This window comes from Lygodium microphyllum, chromosome 13 (genome assembly GCF_053477565.2).
Source record: "Lygodium microphyllum isolate KBCC chromosome 13, Lygodium_microphyllum_v1.1.10, whole genome shotgun sequence".
Taxonomy (NCBI): Eukaryota; Viridiplantae; Streptophyta; class Polypodiopsida; order Schizaeales; family Lygodiaceae; genus Lygodium; species Lygodium microphyllum.
Window position 1 is genome coordinate 148199978 of NC_141147.1, and position 24309 is coordinate 148224286.

General features: G+C 39.6%; 1 protein-coding gene across 1 annotated transcript in view; it reads right to left on the reverse strand.

The window, feature by feature from the left end:
• Window positions 1–1485: 1485 nt before the first annotated feature.
• Window positions 1486–24309, reverse strand: part of LOC148027333 (eukaryotic translation initiation factor 3 subunit I-like) — a 54261-nt gene continuing 31437 nt past the window's right edge. The window contains exons 6-8 of the mRNA XM_087691902.1: window positions 2770–2856; window positions 2577–2656; window positions 1486–1927 (exon numbers count right to left, since the gene is read on the reverse strand). Coding sequence (XP_087548028.1) covers window positions 1852–1927; window positions 2577–2656; window positions 2770–2856 — 243 coding nt within the window. The 3' untranslated portion in view covers window positions 1486–1851. The remainder of the gene's footprint in view (window positions 1928–2576; window positions 2657–2769; window positions 2857–24309) is intronic.

The following is a 24309-nucleotide window of genomic DNA, read 5'->3' on the forward strand; positions in this document are numbered from 1 at the left end:
ACTATCCATAATAGGGCCTAAATATTCACACTCCAACGACTAGTCATTTATTTGCAAGGGGGCATACGCATGTCATAATTAAAAATAAATTCAATTAACCAACGCTACAATACAACACTAATAAATTATTTAAGAAGCCTAACACACCAAATTAGTGCTTGTAGAGCTTAGCTTTCCAACACATCAAGTTTTCACAATGTAACTCGCTAGCCTCCTTCCTAACACATTGAAGTTGATTATTTCATATCACATTCCAAAGTTACCACCTGGCATATATCTACATATGGACTTACATGTACATCATAGTGCGAAGTGTAGATCCAAGTTTAGGTGCAAATGACACTGTTCTTAATTACAAAAAACCATTATGTTGAGGTGTATGTCACACTTCCAACAAACTGAAATAATCTTTTTTTTTTTTACAAACAATAAGTCAACAAATCAGACGTGCTCTCATGTACATGCATTCTCCATAAAGTTGCAACAAAACCAAAAAAAAAAAAAAAGGGCTCTCTTTGTTCAGCCACATTGTTACCTACGAGTAATGTATTATTCCCAAGACACCCAATCTGGGTGCATGTTTATACAATCAAGATGACCATTGTTCCGAATGTGAAGAACTGATGATTAAGGAAATGTGACAAATTATGTGCAATGAAACACAGGAATAAAGTAGCACAAGAAGTAGGCATGCCACCTCATGCACAATTAAATGACCATGTCATGCAAAGTACATACAGCAAACGTTTTTGCTAATAAAGAGCTCGAAAAGTGATCCACTCAACTGAGGGACTTGGTGGAAGCTTACGATACAAGGATGTTAGTGCAAGAAAGAACCATGTTCTATTGGCTTGCCATAACCTGTATTTCCAAAGAAGACTGCCCACGATACGCATTTACAGAGAATAAGCAATATCTCGTAGTGTTAACTTGAATACTTCCTAAGTGCAATCACTAGATTGGCATACTGTGGAGGTATTGCTCTAAGTCAGAAAGCGATTGTATCATCTTTGTCCAACTTGACATTAGGCGATGCCATTTGAACCATGGCACGACCTCATGGCCAAGACATGAACACCATGATATGTCATTAGACCCATTCATTAGAGTGGCCAATTGAGGGTTACTAGAACAACTTTCCAAGCACTAGGGTAAGCTAGTTTGTAAGCTTCAAGATTAAGCTTGACCTCCAATAAAAGAAATATTTCTTCAAGACGTCATAGAAGGTGTCATCGCTAGAAATTGTTTCAAGGAATGGATGAGGCAGACTATCTTCATTCTAATTCCAAAAATATTTGTAAGTCTTGAAACTAGTCACATCTAACTGATAGAGTTTTATGGCCATCCCTACAAAGTTGCCTATACTAGTTAATGAAATAGCCTATGCCTCTAATCATGAAGGCCTTTCAAATCGAGCTACCTTTTCCTCAAACCAGACAAATAGAGATAAATATTATCCTGCATTTCAGACACGTGCACCAATAATGAGAGCATAAAAATAGCTCATCCCATTACTTAACTCCACCTTAACAGAGCTGCTTGACCAGAAATAACATAACACTGTACATGGTCAATCTGAAAGAGAGTCATGAAACAAAGTATTTAATCCATCTACTGCATATCATTGCAGATATTGCAGTATTGAGGCAATATAACCAAGACTCATTTCCAAACAAGATTAAATTTGGTCACAAGCCCATACTTCACCTAGTCATGTAGCAATCAAACAAAACCTCCTCAACACACTGCAGACAGCATTGAACTTATGGAGAGATCATGGGTTGACCTTGAAAAAACACCCACTTCTCACAACTTTGGCTTGACACAAGTAATAAGTGGTGTTTTACCGCTCTAAACCCTAATATTGAAGTAGTCGGCATCAAAATGATGCAATCTCACATACCCATCCTCGCCTCCACTAGAAAAACTGCAAGCAAGAGGGAGAAGTCAGTTTCTGACGGCTGAAACAGAAAGGGTGACATGGAATGATCTTAGTCATGCTTTCAACAGTAATACAGTTGATGTACTTTTGCTGAGACAATGAGTTTGCTTAATACAAATGGTCATCTGAATTTGATGGTAAGCACACTTATGCAAGATCTAAAAGGAAACAAGGACAGTGTAAGGTAAGACTTTACAACTTGCTGGTCTAAATCTGCAAATCAGGGTCTCAGTAAGAAAAGTGTGTGAGTTGCACAATTCGCTTCCCAGCCTTGCCACTATTACTTTTGCAATTAACCACATTAACCTTTCGCACGTGTGGTGCATGCTTGCCACATACCCACTTGGCTCTAACCCCTCTGCACGTGAATATATTGATTGGAGCCCATGTTTTAAATGGCCTAAGCCCTTGGGCACTCATATCACGTATGTGTGCTGCTAGTCATGCCCCCTAAACCTGTAGGTATATATTCTATAATGCACTCAGAATCACAATTCCTTAATATGTTTTTCCTGAGAATATGATATTAATTATTTGACACTTAAATTCATGCAACAGTTGACAGCTCAACCAAGATCTAAGCTGAAAGAGAAACAAAACTGCACAAGTATTTCACTGGCCATATGTTGCTTACCCTCTTCCATCAGGATTGAAAGCAAGAGCATTGATTGGACCAAAGTGCCCCTTGACTCCACCAATCTCCTCTTGATAGATCTGTGTAGAAACAACAATCAGCTTCCTAACAAAGCTGGAAACATCATGACCAAAATGCATGTCTAAAGTACTCCTTTGAAGGCCAAGTGAAACAAATATTCACAAAGACACACCTTGTGATAGAATGTTGCTTCAAACTTGCCCGCTCTGCGGTCACTAGTAGTAACCTGTGAGGCCTCTTGACCCCCACCAATAACAACCTACGAGAATTTCAGTTGAGAAGGATCAAACTCAGTTATTTGTCATGTAGTGAAGATCAACGCCGCACAAAGAAACGTGCTGAGTGAAATGATTGTCGATTTTGGAGAGAACAGTTGGCTAAAGAAAGACAATCAAAAATAAGCCTAACTAGAAAGAAATTGTAGAAAGTATTTATACAACTAGACCACAACAATCAGTTTTACCAGAACATCAAAGAGAAGAAACTCCACAGAACAGCTAAGAGACCACAATCAGATATTTTTACATCCTTCTGTGTTGGGGAAGCCTCTCTCTCTCTCTCTCTCTCTCTCTCTCTCTCTCTCATTGACAATTCAGCAGAAGCTATTTCAAGAGGTAACTTAAAAATCCCCGAGAATTTGAAATATCTATTGTCAATTGCTAAGTCTTCACCTGACTAAGCCACATTTATCACTGTGGCTCTCACAAGCCTAAACTTGTACAGTGCTCTACAAATGGGGAGAAAGCCTTTGATGTAACACTCCACCTTGTTGATTTTTAAAGCACTCAATATTGTGTAAATGACTAATGTAAATACTCTAATCTTTTGTATGGAAGTCACAGCAATATACAACTCAGCCGCCAAGTTCTGAATCATGCTCCAACTATACTTCCATACAATTCCATGTTTGCTCTCACAAGCCTAAACTTGTACAGTGTTCTACGAATGGGGAGAAAGCCTTTGATGTAATACTCCACCTTGTTGATTTTTAAAGCACTCAATATTGTGTAAATGACTAATGTAAATACTCTAATCTTTTGTATGAAAGTCACTGCAATATACAATTTAGGCCCAAGTTCTGAATCATGCTCCAACTATACTTCCATACAAATCCATGTTTGCCATATGGAAACATATGGAAAAAACTACATGGATATACCTAGCTCCTACCATATGAAATTTGAATGCCCCAATACAAAAACTACTGTCAACATATGGATAATACAGTGGCACTTGATGCTTCTGTCAAAGTGGGGAGGGGGTCTCTCACGAGGACGTGAAATTTTGAGATGCTTTAATCTTGATGATAACATTTGATTAAGTTATTAATCAAATGTGCAAGGTTGTTTAAGCACATGTGATATACATGGCAAATATTTCATAGTAACAGGCCAAGGACCCCAAGAATATAGTGGGTGTCAAAGGCAAAAGTTGTGATAAGTTATGCCAACTAGGTTCAGTTAGTGAGTCGGTATCGGATTGGACCCTAGGGTAGTAGTTTGGCTAGTAAGCGTCAGTCGTGACACTAAGGACTAGCATTAATTAATTAATCGATGCCAACCTAAGGGTCAACAAAGGTTGGGGATCACTCCAAGTTATAAATGGCCTAGCCAATTTAATTATGGATGGGCACATTTAGTTTTGGGTAGAGTCAGAAGGGCTGAATTTAATTTTCAGGATTATTTAATTCAAAATTTTGATTAAATGGCTGGACAATGCTAAATAAAGGTTTAGATGGTTTAGATGATCACATATAGTAATTTGCTGCAGAAAACAACCATTTGGGGGCCTCCACAGGCAATGAACAGCAAGGAGTCACCTTCCAAAGGCTGGCAACGGCATCACTGATTAAGTGATAACAGTTTGAAGGTGCCTAGTAGTAAGTGACTGCATTAAATGCAAGCTAGAGCAGGCAACAAGTAGAATTTAGGATCTCGCGAAGAAAATCAAATTTCTCTCTCATCTTGGATTTCTCTTACCTTTTCCAACCCATTCTCAAGATATTTCAGCATTTCTCAGTCATCTTAAGCAACTCTCAGCCAAATTTGGTGGACAGCAAAGAGATCTCTGCTGTAAACCCTAAATTTCTGCAGAATTTAGAGTTTGACAGCCACCTCAGGACCAATGCCAATTGGTGAAGGCACCGTGCACTGAATTCATTGTAATTTGGGGTAACATTTGGCCAGTTGGTAGTTCCATTTGTACAAGTCTTAGGTGAAAAATCAAGGGGCACTTGGCGTGAATTGATTACTGATTGTTGCTACAGCAAAAACGCTTTTGGGAACAACAAAAAAGATTGTGAATCTCAGCTTGTACTCATTCCATTAGCAATCAAGTTAAAGAAATACCGAAAGAGGCGCTAGTTTTGGGGCCAATAGGGTGTCCAATGTCCGAGATTATTGTGCATATCAATTTATGTTTATTTGCTGATTGCTATAATTAAGTGCTTAACCAGGGAATTACCACCCTTTCAAGAAAGAAAGGCTGGTTACAGGGTCCCCCTTTTGCCTGGAGAAATCATTATCCTCCTCATCATCATCATCCTAACAGTGAGAATCACCTCACCAAACTAACAATTACTGCCACTATTTGGGGGGTGAAAAGGCACACCACATTCATTAATGTGAACTCACCCTTCTGTGGTGCCAAAGGGTGCAAAAGGGTGCCTATACAACCACATGTATGCTATCTCATTTGACTAGCAATACAATTCAGTTTCTCCTCTCTCACATCCATTTATTCTCTCTTTAATGAGTAATTTATATTATATCAAAAGATTACATGGATACAAAAGTCAAATGACTAAAAGAGTACAAAAGTCACCGCAAAGAAGCAACACAAATTGTCGTTTGCCAAGGGACCAAGTTCTCCCTCGAAAGAAGATTAGTGTGCTGGACAAGATCCAATTGCCGATGCAGAAGACCTTGCTTAGCTTAGCAAGGTGTCGCTACACACCAAACACAGAATCAAAAGCAAGACAATTCCGACTAATCCATTTATGCCAACAGCCATAGAAACGGAGAAAAGGAAACAAGATCATATGCAACTGTGTCAAAGTGGGGTATTTGGGCTGCACAAAGACCCAATCAAAGGGTGCAACAACGTGCCAACCACAACCCTCCAAATATCTAACAAAAGGGTCCAAAGTAGTTGAGCCAAAGGGCACAAAAAAAAAATAGTAATGAGAAGATTTTGCAATGGTGAGACAAAAAAGAGAATTGCTATTGGAAATTCAGCATCTTGCAAGTGTCGTGGCAAGGGGCAGTCCCGCTAACCATGACACACCAAAGGAAGACTTTACATTTATATGGTGACTTGTTGATCCAACCCTCCATGAAACTCATTTTCCACCAAGCCTGAGATTTATCAAGCCTCAAACAATATTTGCCTTGGTGGCCAACCAATGGTCATCTTTAATCATAAGATCATACACTTGATTAGCCGAAGCCTTTTCCAAATGAAGTCAACTTACAACATTCCAACCATGTCATGGACAATCAAAATCAAGGGCAGGGAAGGGCTTCCTCAACTCCACTGCCATAAAAAATTAGTCCCACACGTCCTTGTATCCTCAAGAGATCCGATAAAGCCTCCTAAGGGTTACAAAAAGATATCAACCCCCTGTGACTCACTAGAGTGGCATCAGAAACCGAAGATAAGCCCAAGTGTGCCATGAGGTTAAATTTTGGATAGTACTCTTGTTTCCCATTCCACAAAAGCAGTTTGGGCACAGCCAATAATTCCATCTGAAAAGAATTAGTGACCAAGCGATCCTCCACAAGATGTCACTCAGCCTTTTGAGGAACCAACTTCCAAGAGCAAACTAGCTTAGTCACCAAGAAAGGGGAAGATGAGGAGAAAGGGGGCATCGACATTAAGAACATGCCATCAAGAACCCCGAACGGTGAAATTACCATGAGCCACACCCCCATTCTTTTAAAAAGAAACAAGTAACGAAGACCCAATGGTGTTGATCAATGCACATGGCACAAAAGACACACCATCGGAGAGCAACGATATGAGTGTGCACATCCAAAATAGCCCCACCACCCATACTTTTAGAACTGCAAACATCGCACCAAGAGATCCACAAGATATTAGCATGCAAAGTGTCCTTTTTCCATAGCATAAAACAAAATTTATCCAATAAGTACCTTCAAGGTAGAAGCACTCCAAGGCAAGAGCAGCAAAAAATAACTGAGCAGGGGGAGCATGATGGATTGTGCCACTTAAGGCGGACATGGAAAGGTCAGCCTACAAGATCCAGTACAAAAACTTAGCCTTTGATTTCTGGGAGATCCATTGCAACAATTGCTTGGGCTGAACATCAACGCCCAAGGGGTAGCCTAGATGCCTCGCAACATTGCCACCAAGCATCAACATACCTTGCCATTGTAAAGACTACAAATCCAATTCAATACAACTAACAAGGGATGATTTGGCTACATTGATACGAAGATCAAGAGCCTGTCCAAAAAGATTCCATACATCCAACGCCTTGTGGAGGTTAAGCTCTATCACAAAAGACCAATCCAAGTAGTCAAGCGCCTTTTCAAGATCAAATTGGAACATGACTTCTTGCTTAGAGTGCTTAGCATAGTCAATGCACATCTGAACATTCAGCACATTGTGCAAAATATTCTTGCCTTGACAAATCCATACAGATAAGGGTAAATAAGGCCAAGGAGATGCTTATGGAGATGATTTGCCATCACTTTGGAGAAGATTTTATACATAGATCCCATCAAAGAAATGGATCACCAATGTTTCAACATCCAAGGCAACGGCACTTTCAAAATCAGCTTAAAAACTCCCACTTCCATGAGGCCAACTCCCAAACATCAAGGCTTCCTCCCTCCCTCTCTCAGAGCTGAGATGCAAGCAAGGGAGAGTGCCTCCAAAGCCAGATCAGAATGTAACTACAAGGTATTGGAAGTACTGGAGATTAGAGCAAAAAGAATAAACCCTCACCTAACCCAAAATAACAGCATCCTCAATAGTCTTCAAGCCCAATCTTACCATCCTATTAAATTTATCCCTTTGCATTTGCTTGTCAAGCTAGTCAAGCAACCAAGATGTAGCTTAAACATCTACTTATAAGGAATTTGCTTCCTTTTATAAATTAGGAGGGCACCAAATAGTAAGACGAAGAGTCTCTTGCCATGATGCAATCAAGTGGATAAGAAAAAAAGACTTCGAAGTTTTGAATGATTGAGTTAAATTCAGAATATTCCACCACGATGCCTAGAAAGTAGTGCGCCCATGCAAAATGCCAATATCCTCTAGAAATAACCTAACAATATCTCTCCAAGAGTGATGTTGAACACACAAAAATTACAAAAGGGCAAACAACAAGGCCGTTATATGAATTTTGATATTCAACAAGGCAACACCACCCAACCGTTTTGGCATAGTAACATGTTGTCACGATACCCACACTTGGCCAAGCCAATTCCCTTGCTTCTTACAAAGCATAAAGCGGATAGGCTACACAGTTCTTGCCGAGCCACTTCCAATCACACATACAAAGGCCAACCTTGGGCCTTCCAATACATAAACTTATCATGAATACGTGAAGACATCCAATCGAGCAGAGCATGAGGATCCACATCCGCCCCTATGGGATAACCCAAGTGTTGAGCTACCTCAAGGACCACACCCCCTACCAAATACACCTCTCTCTCTCTCTCTCTCTCTCTCTCTCTCTCTCTCTAATAAATAATTGTATTAATTACCAAAAAAAGTATAAGATTACAAGATGGCTCTGGGCCATCGTGGATGAACTCGCTTTACAAAAGATCAAGTAACTAAAAGAAAACAAAAGTCATGGCAAAGAAGCAATAGAGAGTGCCATATGCCAAGGAGCTAAATCCTCCCTAGGGAGAAGATTGATATGTTGCACAAGATCTAACTACCAATGTAGAAGCCCCTTGAGTTTGGTTGTATGTCCCTAGATGCCCACAATAAAGTCAAAGATGAAAGGATTCCGGGTGATCCAATTATGCCAACAACCCCAAAATCTAAAAAAATGGAACAAGACCTTGTGTGGCTGCACCAGTGTGGGATATTTAGGCCTGGCAAATCCCAAATCAAAATGGCGTAGCGATAGACCAACAACCCAAATATCTATCAAAAGAGCCCAAATTTTTCTAGCCAAAGGGCAATAAGTAATTCTATGATGCGAAGATTCCTTGCTAGCTGTACAAAAAAAGCAGTTGCAATTTTAGATTCCGTGCTTGGAAAGACCGAAGCAAGGAGAAGCCTTTTAAAGACAAAGACAACTAGCAAGATCTCAATCTTGCCGAGGGCAATCCGAGCCAAGTGCAAGAAAAGGCTACATAGGCTGCATCAACCTTTCAATCCTGCACCATAAGTCATTAGTATCCACAAGGAATCCGGAAAAGTCTCCTCGCTATACGGAAAGACATCAACCCCCCATGGCTCATCAAAGTGGCATCCACAACAGAATACAAACCCAAATGTGCCATAGGTTGAACTTGGGCTTGTCCTCCTATTTCCCTTCCAAAGACAGCAGCCACAACACCATCAACAATTCCAACTGAAAGGAATTTGCCTCTAGACAATCTTGTACAGGATGCCATCGAGCCTTCTGAAGAGCGAGCCTCCAAGAAGAAACCAAATGATTTACCAAAATGAAGGAGGATGTGGAAAAGTGAGTATCCAAATTGAGAACGCGCCACCATGATGCTTGTATGCTAGTGTTATCATGCACAATACCTCAATCTTCCAAAGCACAGCAAACTATGAAAACCCAAGGATGACAATCAGTACACATTGGTTTGAAGAGTAACCAATGAAGGGCCACTATATGGGTATGTACATCCAAAACCGCCCCACCACCCATGCTTTCTAGGGTGCAAACATGGCTCCAAGAAATCCAAGAGATACCTACATGCAAGGAGTCCTTTTTCCACAACATAAAATAGATATGTTTGGTGAGTGCATTAAAAGAAGCGATGTTCCAAGGCAAGAGTGGTAAGAAATAGGTAAGCATGGGTAGCATAATGGCCTAGGCTACTTTGATACTTGAAAGGGCCACACCTTCGTTTTCCAATAGATAAATTTTGCCTCCATCTTTTGGAAGTTCCATTCCAACAAGTATTTTGATTGAATATCAATACCCAAAGGATTCATCTTTTGGGAGTTCCATTCCAACAAGTATTTTGACTGAATATCAATACCCAAAGGATATCCCAAGTGTCTAACAACATTGCCACGGGGCACCATCAGCCCTTGCCATCCCAAAGACTGGATATCAAATTCAGTGCAACTAATGAGGGATGATTTTGCAGCACTAACATGGAAACCAAATGCCTGCCCAAACAATGTCCAAACATCCAATGCCTTGCAAAGATTGTCCTTCTCTGCATGCAAGATCATGAAGGTGTCGTCTACTACCAACTATGCAACAAAATGTTGTCCAAAAGGAAGAGACAAACCTGCCAACTACCCAATTTTCACCATATGGGATAACATGATCAATATCGGATGTGTTGCCAAAGCAAAAAACAAAGGGCTCAACGGGCAGCCTTGTAGGGCCAAGCTTACAAGGGGAAAGGGGGAAGGGGTCAATAACACCACCATTTAACATAACCCTAGAAGAAGCATCAGCACTAATGGTATATATTAACTAGGACTCACAACTTACACAGCCCAAAATCCATAGTATGAATCAATTCTGCAAGTAAGGATTAGTCCAAATAATCAAAAGCTTTCTCCAAATCCAATTGCACTAATACCAGCTCAAGGTTAAAATGCTTGGCATAGTCAATTCCCATCTGCACATCTAGCACATTATGCAAAATGTTTCTACCCTTAATGAAGCCATATTGATTGGGGTGCACAATGACAAGGAGATGTCTATGGAGGTGGTTAGCTAGCGCTCTAGAGAAGATTTTATACATCGAGCCCATTAAGAAAATGGGTCTTCGATACTTTAACATTGGTTAAGATGGCACTTTCGAGATCAATTTAATAACTCACTCTTTCCATGATGTTGGCATGACTCCAATCTCCCGAACCTGTTGGCACATCACAACCAAAAGTTTCGCCAGGCAAGTGGTATAGGTCTCAAAAATTTCATTAGTCTAGCCATCTTAAACCAACCTTCCTTCTTGGAATGGGTGGTGATAACCTGATTTAAGAGTTAATTACAGCGATAAATAAATGCACATAAAATGAAATGCACACTTTATCATAACATTCTTGGACAGTAGACACCCTGTTGGCCCCAAAATTAGTGCCCCTTGCAGTATTTTTTTAGCTTTCATTCAATTGGAAGGAGTACAACTTGAGATTCTTCAATCTCCTCCTACTAACCAGTTGCTCTTGCTGTCATAAATGACCAGCAAGCCTTTTGGGTCATTTGCCCCTTGATTCACCCAGGACTTCTTCTCCAATTTGACCCTTGGCTAGCCAAATGCTGGCCCAAATCAATTCGGGATGAAATTCTGAGATTTGTCGCAAAGAACTAATCAAAATCAGCTGATGCCCTTCTGTACCAAACCCAAACGGATGCACCAACAACAATAGGAGCATCAGAGACTGTGATCTTCACGAGAAAGTACATCAACAGCAATTGCCAACTTCCCAAGGTCAAAAATATGCAACCTCCATCACCAAAATGGTCTCCAATGGCTGGGAAATGGCCCCAAAGCTGGTACCAACAATCCAACAGCTCCAAAATGAAAAAACGAGATTTCCCTCTCCCTTCAGCCCATCCAACCCAGAGTGGTTTTCAGCAATTTTTAGTCATTTAATTAATTTTCATTCAACCCTTAATCCATGCCCAGAAAACTGACCTTGCCCATCCAGGAATTTATTGGCTAGGCCATTTGCAACCCAGAGTGGTCCCATGCATTAATTGACCCTTGGACATGCATTAATCCATTAATTAATGCCTAGGCCCTAGTGTCACCACTGACACTTAATGGCCAATAATGGTCCTAGGGGCAAACTGACACCATAGTTCACCTAAGAACCTAACAAGTATAACTTGTTACAACTTTTCCCTTTGACACACATCTTTTTCACAAGGTCCTTGGGCCTTCAACTGTAAAAAAAGTAGCTTGCACCTCACATGTGCAACACATGTGCATCTTTTAATTGCACATTTGATTAATCCTTTAATCAAATGTCAATTAAACATAAGCAAAGCATCAAATTTTCACATCCTCGTGACACCATCCCAACCAAGGCTTTAATCCATATGTAAGTGCAGTAAGATATCCATGACCTCATCCTCATGAATGACACTTTCCAGTGTAACCTATATGTCAGATGAAACGTGGTCCCAAGCCAACTCATAAAAAGATAAACAAGCTGTAGAAATATGCTCCAAGAGGTGTTGGGCCATTCCAAGGAACTCTAGAAAATAGTCACGACACATGCAAACAATGGACTACGGATCTATAACCATATACCCATCTACACACTCTGAAAGAATTTATGAGACTAGCAAGAGACATCTTGCAAATTATCAGTCAAAGATTTCAATTTAGCATGCTCATAAGATCTCAATTGGAACTACTAAATAACATGAACCAATCACATAGTCAGTCAGGACAAGAATGTATCATACCGGGATTGAAGAAGCAATGAATACACCAAGGCCAATAGTTCCTATGCCACATGTTGATGTTGTTGGCAAAGGGATGCCTTCTAAACCCATTTTTCAGTATTATCTAGCCATTTAATTAATTTTCAGAATTAAATCATCCTAAAAATTAATTTCAGCCCTTCTAACCCTGCCCAAAATTAAATGTAACCATCCATAATTAAATTGGCTAGGCCATTTGCAACTTGGATTGGTCTCCAGCCTTCGTTCCCCCTTAGACTGGCATTAATTAATTACTTAATGCTAGTCTCTAATATCACCACTGACACTTATTGGCTGATCAATTGTCCTAGGGTCAAAACTAATATCAATTGACCCCCAAAGCCCAACTGGCATAACTTATCACAACTTTTGCCTTTGACATCCACTACATCCTCGAGATCCTTGGCCTATTACCATGAAATAACTACCATGTGCATCACATATGTTAAACAACCTTGCACATTTGATTAATAACTTAATCAAATGTTATCAAGACGTTTGTTTGTACTTACTTAGCAAAGGTTGGTTCTTTGAGACAATGGGACTCTTAGTTCACATATATACTCTCTTGTATCCTATTGGATACAGTTACCTCCACTTATGGGCTGATTTGATTCTGTATCCTTTGGACATCCATACTTACCTCTATCAATAGTTTGTCAGTGATATATATACTTATGGGATGTATGGCTTACTCATAATTTAAATTTATGACAGTGTTTGGTACCGGTGGTCTATGCTTAGTCACTACTAGTTTTATTCTTTGTATCCTGGTTGCTACTTGGATATCCTGGCAATGGGAGCTTACTTTCTTTGCTATTTGCCCACAATTGGATTGGTATATACAGCTGTCTTTATTTCAGCATTGCTGTAATTACAATTTTCAGCATTATCATAGAGAGTAGACATTGAACTTTGGCGGTCTATTACTTGTAGTTGGTGGACAACTCTATACTTTGATATTCCTTCCTCTTTTGCCTTAGTTTTGACTAAGTTTTGGAGGCTGATTTGCAATCATGGTATATTGTCATTATGGCCGATTCTTCGAATGATTGTAATATTTTTAATATTGAAAAGCTTGATGACACAAACTTCACCTATTGAAAGACACAAATATGGCAAGTATTAGTTCGAAAGAAGCAAGCTAGGCCTTTGAAAACCAAGAGTGTAAAGCCCAAAGGCATTGATCAAGACACTTGAGATGAGTTGGATGAGCTATGTAAATCCACTATTATATTGTCATTGTAAAAACATGTTTATTTCAATGTTGTGGCACCTGAGGATAATTCTTGGTAGTTATGGAAGAAGATATGTAATCTTTATGATAAGCAAAATTCTGCTTCACAGATGTATTGGTTGAAATAACTCATGGATTTTCGCATGAAAGAAGGGACTCCTGTGTCTACGCATTTGAATGAGTTTCACTTAATTTTCAGCCATTGGACTTCAGAGGGCATTGAGGTTAAGAATAATCTTCTTCCCTTGTTCTTGCTTGTGACACTTTCTAAGTCATGGGATACTTTTTGTACTGCCATATGTACTAATATACCTAAGGATGGTTTGAAACTCCAAACTGTTGACGGTGCCTTACTCACTCAGGAGATAAACAAAAAAATGTGGATGCAACCGTACTTCTCATGCATTGATGGTTAGGGGCAAACATGACGGTAAGAGTAGTAATGACCGCCATGGTACAGACTCACAAATATCTCAATCATAGTACCTTGAAGCGGCGTTTTGGAGCTGCCAAAATGGAATGGCCATTTCAGCCCAAAATGGAAACGGGGAAACGTTGTTTCAGTTTCCTACAAAAAAACGAGTAACAGATTATCCAAGGAAAAAAGGGGCTTCATTTCGCATTTTCATCTAGTCTTTGGCATGTTCGTCTCCTGCACTCCAACTCTCTACCTCCTCCAACTCGCTCTCCTCCTCCTCCTCCTCCTCCTCCTCCTATACTCTTCCTCCTTACTTCTTTCCTTCTTCTTCTTCTTCTTCTTCTTCTTCTTCTAAGTTCTTCTCCTTCCAAGTTATTTCTTTCCTTCTTCTTCCATCCTTCTTCTTTATTCTGCTTCCAAGTTCCATCCTCCTCCTTTTTCTTCTTCAATCTTCTAAGTTCTTATTACTTATCCTCTTTCCAAATTCAATTCCTATTACCTAGTCATGGCGCCGGATCCATTTTTAAGACACGTCACTGCAATCAAGGGATACGAGGGTTCCCGTGGATCAAAGAAAATGTGGTGTAGCTATAGTGGATTGAAGAAATCGGGGAGTGTGACACACGTAAAAGACCACTTGGCATGCGTTCCCAACAAAGACATTCGGCCTTGCGCAAATGAGTCGGCAAAAGTAATAGTAAGTCTCCATCTTTGGCACCGGAAGCATATGGGTATTGAACTAAAAGGATGAATCTCCTCATCCAACACCACATTGGGCTAACGAAGCACAAGTGAGGCAAAGAGAGGCTAGAGGGCCTAGTGGCGCTAGCCCAATTGAAGGTGCCACTGGCCCATCAAAAAGAAGTGCATCCATATCCGTATTGAGTCCAAGTGCAAAAAGAACCCCGTTGCCATCTTCTAGCGACGGTGAGCAAAAGGACTCCTTGCGTGGTACAAGTATCCGCATAAGACTTCAGAGATAGGCAATTGTGGAGACAACTAGGAAACTCGCACGTTTATTGATTCAGTGTGCTATCCCTTTCAATGTGGCCACTACACATCAATGGAAAAAGATAATCAAAACAATGAGCCGCATAAGGTGTGAGTGGAAAGACCCATCCGTAGTTGCATTAGGCACACAAGAGCTTCGAAAGGAAAAAGCATCCATAGAGGCTCAATTGGAGCCCTTGAAGGAGACATGGGCGAAACATGCATGCACAATATTATGCGATGGATAGTTAGATATGTGCACAAAGAATATTTACAATGCTTTGGTGTCTTCATGCAAAGGCAACATGTTTATTAAGGCCATCGATGCCTCTGCCTCAAGTCTTACCATCACAAGAGCTTTCATATGGAAATACATGCGACAGGTCATCATGGACATAGAAATCCATAATGTGATGCAAGTAGTAGCAAATAATGAAAGTAATTGTATATTTATGGGACGTATGCTTGAAGAGGAGTTTTCTAGCATAGTATGGACTCCATATGTATCCCATTGCCTTGACTTGTTTATTGAAGATGTTGGGCAAATATCTTAGGTGGATAACATTTTCAAGACGGCAATAAGAATTTTAAGATTTGTAAAGAAGAGGCCATCCATCACAAGAATGTTTTGAGCCAATAGCACGCTTGAGCTATTGAAGCCCTTTGCCACTAGATTTGCTTATATGTTTATTATATTAGAGAGGTTGATACGGATCCGTCCAAATTTGATACGGACCATTGCATGCTGAGAATGGCTTACATGGAGTGAAAGAGAGACTCCAAAGGCTCTTGCTTTTAGGCGCAATACTTTAAATGAGAGTTTGTGGGTTAAGTATGGAGAGTACTTTGGGCTTTCTGTATAAGTATATGAATAAAATTAATGAGACCTTGCTTCGCAATAGCTTTTTGCTCCAAGACAAGTAAGTTATTATTTAACTTTTACACATGTAATTATTCAGTGTTAACGACTCTTTAAATTTATCATTGTTTTAACTTCTAAGTTCCTAACCTATTTTATTTATGATTAATTATCCTTCACTCTCAAGGATTGATGAGATTCATGCAGTATGGAATGCTTGATGCAATTGGTTCCATAAACCAATCCATGTTATCACACATATCTTGCATTCCCTTTGGCACAATGAGAAGCAATACACTAGCCAAGAGTTAGAGAAGCGCTTCGTCAAGTACATGAGACACCTCAAGGGATGATATAGAAAAGTTGAGAAGAGTAGAGGATTTGCTGGCATTCCGTAATCATTCTCTTCGTTTTAGTCAACCCGCAACTAGGCATTGAGAGACACGGCGTCAATCTGTCTCTTGGTGAGAGAAATACGACAATTATGCTCTTACTTTGATATGTGACTAGTGACTTTTATATTTTGAATATCGATAATCTAATGCATTATTCAACCTAGATACCTGGTTCTATAATCTATCGTCCACATAAATGTTGATTTTGTGGCTTATCTATTAGCAATTGCCAATTACTTAACCTCAATCTCTTAAATTTAAATAGATACACATTACTATTCGTATCCTCTCGCAAGATTGTAGTTCAAGGCCTACTGAGAGAAACCGGAGCACATCGGCCCTCTTTCACATCAAAAAGAGAAACAAGCTCACAATTATCCAACTGAAGTGTTTAGTGTTTTGCCATTGCAATCTCTAACTTCTTGAGAGAACCGCTTTGTCCCCTGAGCCTTCACAAGTAAATTGATAATGATTAGTATTATGTATAATAAACTTTTTAACCTTGACACTTGACATTCCTTGGAAGTTGAATTGTAAATTGTGATATATATGAGCATTGAACATGTTGAATCTTCTCTCATATCTTTGTCTCATTCACCTTTACATATAAATGTTGACAAGATTAATATAAAGAAGGTACGTAACACCCCGAAGATACCACAAGAGAAGCGGGATATCTACTCTATACTCTATAAGAAGCTATGAGCACCAGTGCATGAGACTCGTACACAAAGAGAGCTAGAGTCACTAGAGCAAGGGCCACACATGGTCGTACATCACAAGCAAAGTCTAAGCCAGAGTCCAAGACCGAGGCTGCTTCATCATCTTCTCGATCAAGGTCCTCAGAGTCGGACAAGGTGATGATGCACGGATCCTTGAAGTCTCGATGAGTCATGACTTATGATACACAGAAGTCAGTTTAGCACTGCAAACTGCAGTTGCCAGTTATTCATTGATGTTGACTCTGTTGTTACTAGAGTCTATAAAATAGTACACAATGCTCAATGCTCGATGAACTTTGGAGTTTTAACAAATCATAAATGATTCATGAGTCATAAATTATAATTCATTTAATTGTCTTAAGTTTTAAAAATTGAGTCTTAATTTTTTTAAGCTATCTTAAGTTTTAACCATTGTGTCTTGACTCCTAAATCTTCAATCGTAAGTCGTGAGCCATGATATGTGTAATAAATCATGATATTAATCATATGGCATAAAGATCCAAAGTTTTGCATGAAATTTGAGAACATATTATAGACATTGATATATTTACATACCCGCATAATACCCTATTTATTTTAGTGTACAATTCGAAACATCGTTTTCCTGTTTCCAAAATTTGGCCAAAACTCTGAAACTCCACTTTTTCTTGTCTTTGTTTTTCCATTTCTAAAACTTCCCCATACTATAGTCTCATTCACATGAGCAATAAGTCCCATGGTCGTAAGGCCTCTCCTACATGTCATATCTAAGGAAAGCAAGGTCACATTAGGCCATAGTGTCATAAGATACACGATGATAAGCACAAGAAAAAAGACAAGAGCAAAGTGCAAGATAAGTCTAACAATCGCCACATTGTCTCCACCAAGTCCAATGTAAAGATTGAAGAGATAAATATAGTGCAACTTGAGTCAAATAATGATTACATCTTGGCGTCTTTGTCTCTTCATACTAGTCAGTTAACTGATGTCTCATCCACTTTTTCTCGATGTTGATTGCTTGATTCAGGGGCTTTTTTTCATGTTACCTTGCATAGGGATTAGTTTCATTCCTATCGCAACCTGACAGGCTCTATGAGACTAAAAATGACTTAACATTAAATATTATTGCCATTTGAAATCAACCTTCCTTTCATGGATGAGTGGTAATTCCATAAATACAACTTAGTTACAGCAATAACATTTTTTTACAAAACTGAGAAATGCAAATTAACTTATAATCTTGGACTATGGACATCTTGTTGGCTCCAAAACTGGCACCCCTTTCAATATTTATTTAACTTAATTGAAGAAGAAGTTGATGTACATTGGGATTCTCCCAATCCCTTTCGGTATTCCAACTTCCATTGTTGTCCAAAATGACCAACAAGTCTTCAATCTGATTTGCCCCTTGATTTGAGCAATCAATTGACCTTCACCTACTTTGATGGAGATAAAAAATACCCCAAATTCATTGATTTGTTGGTCCCTTCACTTGAATTTGACTACAAACAGCTTCAACCTTGTTGAATCGAAGTCTTGGAGCTTCCAATTTTTGACACGCTTCCCAAGGTTGCTGCTAAACTCTAATTTCTGCTGTAGATTAGGGTTTATAGCAAAGAAATCTGATATTTCTCAGCCTCTGGTAATCTCAATGCTGTCATCTTTGAAAAAAATCTATCATTTACTGTTGTCGCCTTGTCTCAATAGCTTGTAAATGCAAAGAACTGAAGAAAATCAATCATTTACTACTGCTGCCTTGTCTCAACAGCCTGTAGATACTGTCACATCCTGTTGATTAGTCTTCTCTTGCCCTTTGCTAGCTTCGAAGGTCCTTCAATGGCTGCAGATCAGACCAGCAACATCTCCTCCCTCTCTCTTGCAAGCTAAATACACTAAAATGCATCTTCCCAACCTCTAAAGACTGTTTTTAGTCTTGTATGGCTAGTGGCAACCTTCCCAAATGGTTTTTCTAGCATTATCCACCATTAAATATTAACTTTCAGTCTTTGACTACTGAAAATAATTATTTGGGTACCCTGAAAAATAATCTGACGGGCCAATAATTAAAGTGGCTAGCCAACTTCCATTCTCGAGTGTCTCTGCGTCATCTTTGACCATCAGATTGGCGTTAGGTACCATTAAACGCTACTTCTCTAGTGTCACCAACTGACACTTATGGCCAAATAAATAACCTAGGCCAACAACTAGCACCAAGTAATTGTACGACATAACTTATAGTAACCTTTGCCTTTAACATGCCGCGATTTTCTCGGATCCCGAGCTCATAAATTTACTCTAACCCCAGTTACATCTCACATGTGCAACATTTACTTAGCCATGTGATTAAAAATTAATACACATGTTAAGTGAGGTTGAGGTTTCAAAAATGCATGTCCTCATGAAAGCATTGGTAATCGGTTAGGCTTACCACTGCATTTTTAGACTGGGAAAATTACTACTGTTGTATACTTAATAAACAAGTCCCCATGCACTGCTATTGATTGTCAAGTTGCAAAGAAGGTATGGTTTGAAAAACCTCCATCATATGCTCATTTGTGTATCTTTGGATGTGAGGCTTTTTGCCATGTTCCTAAGAACAAACACAAAGATTATAGTCACTCTTAGGACGAGGCCATGCACAAAGATTATAGTCACTCTTAGGAGAAGGCCATGCAATTAGAATATGACTCATTGTAGAAAAATCATACATGGGATTTAGTTCGTTTGCCAAATGGAAAGCGTGCTTTGCCATGCAAGTGGGTATACAAGTTGAAGAGTACCCTTGGACAGCTCAAGCCGGCATATAAGGCCAGATTAGTTACAAATGGTTTTAAGCAAAAGCATGGTGTTGACTTTAATGAGGTATTCTCTCTTGTGATCAAGATGACTACCCTATGCTTAGTATTAGCTTTGGTTGCATAGTTAGATTTGAACCTTTGTCAGATGGATGTAAATACGACTTTTTAACATAAGAACCTTCATTATGAAATTTATATGCAATAGCCTATAGACTTTGAAGATAAAAAGAAAAAATACCTAGTGTGCAAGTTGAGAAAGAGCCTTTATCGCCTTAAGCAAGCACCTAGGAAATGGTACCATAAGTTTTATGCTTTCATGTATTCACAAGGATATAAACATAGTGATATGGATCCGTGTCTCTATATAAAGAAGACTCTTGATAGCAACCTAGTTATCTTAGTACTTTATGTAGATGATATGTTAATTGTTGAAAGAGCTCATGATGAGCTAGATGCCTTGAAAAGTCAGCTCAAGAAAAGCTTTGAGCTAAAGGACATGGAACAAGCCTCACATATTCTTAGCATGCACATCACGCGCAATCATTCTAAAGAGGCTTCTTTACTTGTCATAGAAAAACTACATATAGAAGATCCTTAAGCACTTCCCTGTGCAAGATGTTAAGCGTATTGATTGTCCCTTACCTTCCCAAAAGGTCAATCAGGTAAATTGTCCCCAATCACATGAGCATATGTCATGAGCACATGTATTTTTAAAACCTCACTTAACATGTGGATTACTTTTTATTCACATAATTAAGTAAATGTTGCGCATGTGAGGTGCAACTAGGGTAGAATAAATTTACGAGTCTGAGACCCGAGAAAATCACACGATGTCAAATGCAAAAGTTGCTATAAGTTATGTTGCACAAATACTTGGTCATTCATTTGGCCATAAGTGTCAGTTGGTGACACTAGAGATGTGGCGTTTAATGATACCTAACCCCGATCTAATGGTCAAAGATGACACAGAGAGACTCGAGAGTGAAAGATGCCTAGCTAATTTAATTATTCACAAGTCTGATTGATTTTTTGGACACTGAAATAATTATTAGATTAATTTTCAGTAATTAATCGCTGATATTTAATATTTGATGAAGGATAATATTGAAAAAACCATTTGGAAAGGCTATCACCTAGCAAACTTGCCCATACAAGCTGGTAAAAAGCTGAAGAAGAGAAAAAACGAGATCATTCTTGCTGCAGCAAATGTATGAGAGCTGTTAGTAGCCATGGCTAGCCTATTTTCAGCCATTGCAGCCAACCACAAGTGAGTTTTGAGGAGGCGGTTGCAGATTTGAACCCTCCACAGTTGGGTGATTGCATCCAAGTACAAGGTGACAGTTGATTTGGATGTCTCAGCTGTAGGCGACAGCATTTAATGATGTTGTGGCAAGGCAGTAGTTGCATTTGACTGATTTTCAGTCATTCTTTGCAACAAAACTCTGAATTTTCTCTCTACAGTTTTCTCTCTCATCTCCCAGCCATTTCACAGCCTTGCTCCAAAAATCTCAACATTTGGACCCTTCAAGGCTAAGAAATTGCAAATTTCTCTGCTGTAAACCCTAATTTACAATAAAAATTTAGGGTTTAGCAGCAGCCTCGAGAAACGTGCCAAAAATTGGAACCTCCAAGACTTGGATTTTTCAGGGCTGAAGGTGAATTTCAACTAAATTCAAGTGGAGGACTAGCCAACCATTGAATTTGGGGCATTTCCATCGTCTATGAAATGGGTGAAGGCCAATTAAGTGCCCGAATCAAGGGGCAAATCAGATTGAAGACTTGCTGGTCACTTTGGACAGCAAGCGGAGTTTGGTTTGCGAAGGGGATCGGGAAAATCCCATTGCAAATCCACTTCTTTTTCAATAAAGCTAAAGAAATACCGAAAGGAGCACCAATTTTGGGACCAATCAGGTGTGCATTGTCCAAGATCAGTAGGTAAATTTGTATTTTTCAGATTTACATTTATTGTTTGCTGTTGTAATTAAGTTGTAATCAGTGATTTACCACCCATCCATGAAAGGAAGGCTAGTTTCAGCATAAGGCTGAGATGGCCAAGATCCCTTATGCATCCGCAATGGGCAATTTAATGTATGCCATGATAGCCACATGTCTAGACATAGCATTTGCAGTGTGAGTTGTGCCATACTATATGGCTACACTTGGCCGATGACATTGGGACATCGTGATGAGATACCTAAAAGGCACTATAGATATGAGCATTTACTATGGTACTCAAGATACTACAATCATAGATTACATTGACTCCGACTATGCAAGATATATAGATAGAAGCAAGTCCACCTCTAGGTATGTCTTCAATTTTGTAGGAGATGTTTCTTAGATGTTCAAGATGCAGAAATTCACAATATTATCTACTATTGAGACAGAGTGTTGTTCAATTGGCCAAGAATCTGGTCTTCCACGATATACTATCACTTCATCAGGGAGGTGGTAGAGGACATCTCTATTGAGCTTGTCAAGATCTCGACTGACGAGAATCCTGCAAATCTACTCACTAAGAGTCTCTTAGCAAAACGTTTTACCTTCCTGAGAAAGATGATGCACATAGGATGAGATAACATCCATTCCTCATCCTATTGTACTTCATGTACATTTGTACTTTCTCACTTTTTCTTATCCTCTTCTCACTAGAGGCACATTCATCTTTAAGTGGGACGTTGTTGGAGATAAAGGACCCTATGCCTATGCCTCCCTGTATTTACTTCACACACCGTGACTGCACACCTATACACTGCAAGTGGCGGACACCCATCAGAATAAAACAAGTAAAACCCGTGGTAGTCCACAATCTCGTCTGCACCATCGTTACTCTTTTGCTCAAGAGCACATAAAACATCCCACTAATTATGATGCAAAATGTGCCACGTCATGTTTTTTTTTACACGAGCAAATGCCTCACACAATCCAAGTGGCAACTTTTATATTTATTCAAAGAAATAACGTCAAATCCAAGGCTAGTTCTCTCTCTCTCTCTCTCTCTCTCTCTCTCTCTCTCTCTCTCCATATCAATTTGAGTTTGAGAATTAAGGGAGTTTGTTACTTGGCAAGGCCCAACAACAATCACACTCACAACACTCTTCTTGACCCATCCACACCCATGGTCCCTAGAAACAATGACTCTAGCCCCGCCTCTGACTACGAGGAAATAGAAGTTGCAATCTCCTCTAAAGTATACATGAAAAGCCACATACTTACGTAGCTTTGTCGTGAGGATATATATTTTTGAAACCTCATTTAACATGTGGATTAATTTTTAATCACATGATTAGGTAAATGTTGCACATGTGAGGTGCAACTGGGATTAAAGTAAATTTAAGAACTCGAGACCCAAGAAAATCACGAGATGTCAAAGGCAAAAGTTGTTATAAGTTATGCCGAACAGGTACTTGGTGATATCTGGTGCCAGTTGTTGGCCTAGGTCATTCATTTGGCCATAAGTATCAGTTGGTAATGCTAGAGAAGAGTCGTTTAATAGTACCTAACGCCAATCTGATGGTCAAAGATGACGTAGAGACACTCAGGAGTGGAAGTTGTTGTTGGGAATAAAGAGCCATTGTGCCTTTTATATGTGTACAAGTGTGAACACACCCTTAGCACATTTGTACTTTCATATATATATCTATCTAAAAACCTAAAGAGGAACACTCGTCATTGTACCCAAAAACGTCGTGCTCACTCTCCTCTCTCTCTCTCTCTCTCTCTCTCTCTCTCTCTCTCTCTCTCTCTCTCTCTCTCTCTCTCTCTCTCTCTCTCTCTCTCTCTCTCTCTATGTGTGTTGTGAGAAAGCATTGCGTGTCTTGATCCTCGCGCTCCAAGGCGTAACAAATTGGTATCATAGCTCACAAGTCGTGCACGCTTTCCGGAGACATTAACTATTGTTAGAATGAGTAACCAACGAGTAGGAGCTTACACTCGTCAGGCTGAGTGTCGTAGGCAAGAAGGAAGTTGCAAGTGTCACAGGCGAGCACGAAGTGTTGAAGGCGGGCAATGTTGCAAGTGTTGCAAGCGGGCAAGTCTTGCAGGAGTCCCAAGCGGGCTCGACGAGTAGTAGACGGCAATTTGCAGACGTCATCGCAGAGGGCACACGATAGGTCGTGCACGGGGAGTCAAGTAACTAACGCCCTGCCAAGAGGACGGGTCAAGCAGCTGACGCGTGGTGACTGACGGATAGATGAGCTGATGACACACGCTGATAGATGCCAAACGGGCAAGACACACACGGACAAGCGCCATTGGATATTTTTGTCAAATTCTTGACATTTTTCCTTCTGCCATTTGCTAAGCCTTCATATGCACAAGCACAATGTGCAATTTTGACATGGAAAATTTGGGGCTTTTCCCAGATTTGGGAACCTTAATGCACAACTGGACAATGTGACTCGAAAATTGCAAAATTGGTACACATTTGCTCGTGAATTTTGGGGGTTTTTACATTTTAGTGAAATTTTTTCAATTTCACTAAAATTTGTGCACACCGGACCCAAGAAATTTGGGGATTTGTCCAGATTTGATGCGAGCAAGACATAACAATGATATTTGTCTCAAAAATTGCAAGGATTTGTGGCATTTTCCCTTCGACATTTGGAGCTTTTCATGTACATGCAAGAATTGGGCTGAAATTTACTCAATTTCTCAACATTGATGCACATTGGACCCGGTGCAATTTGGAGCTTT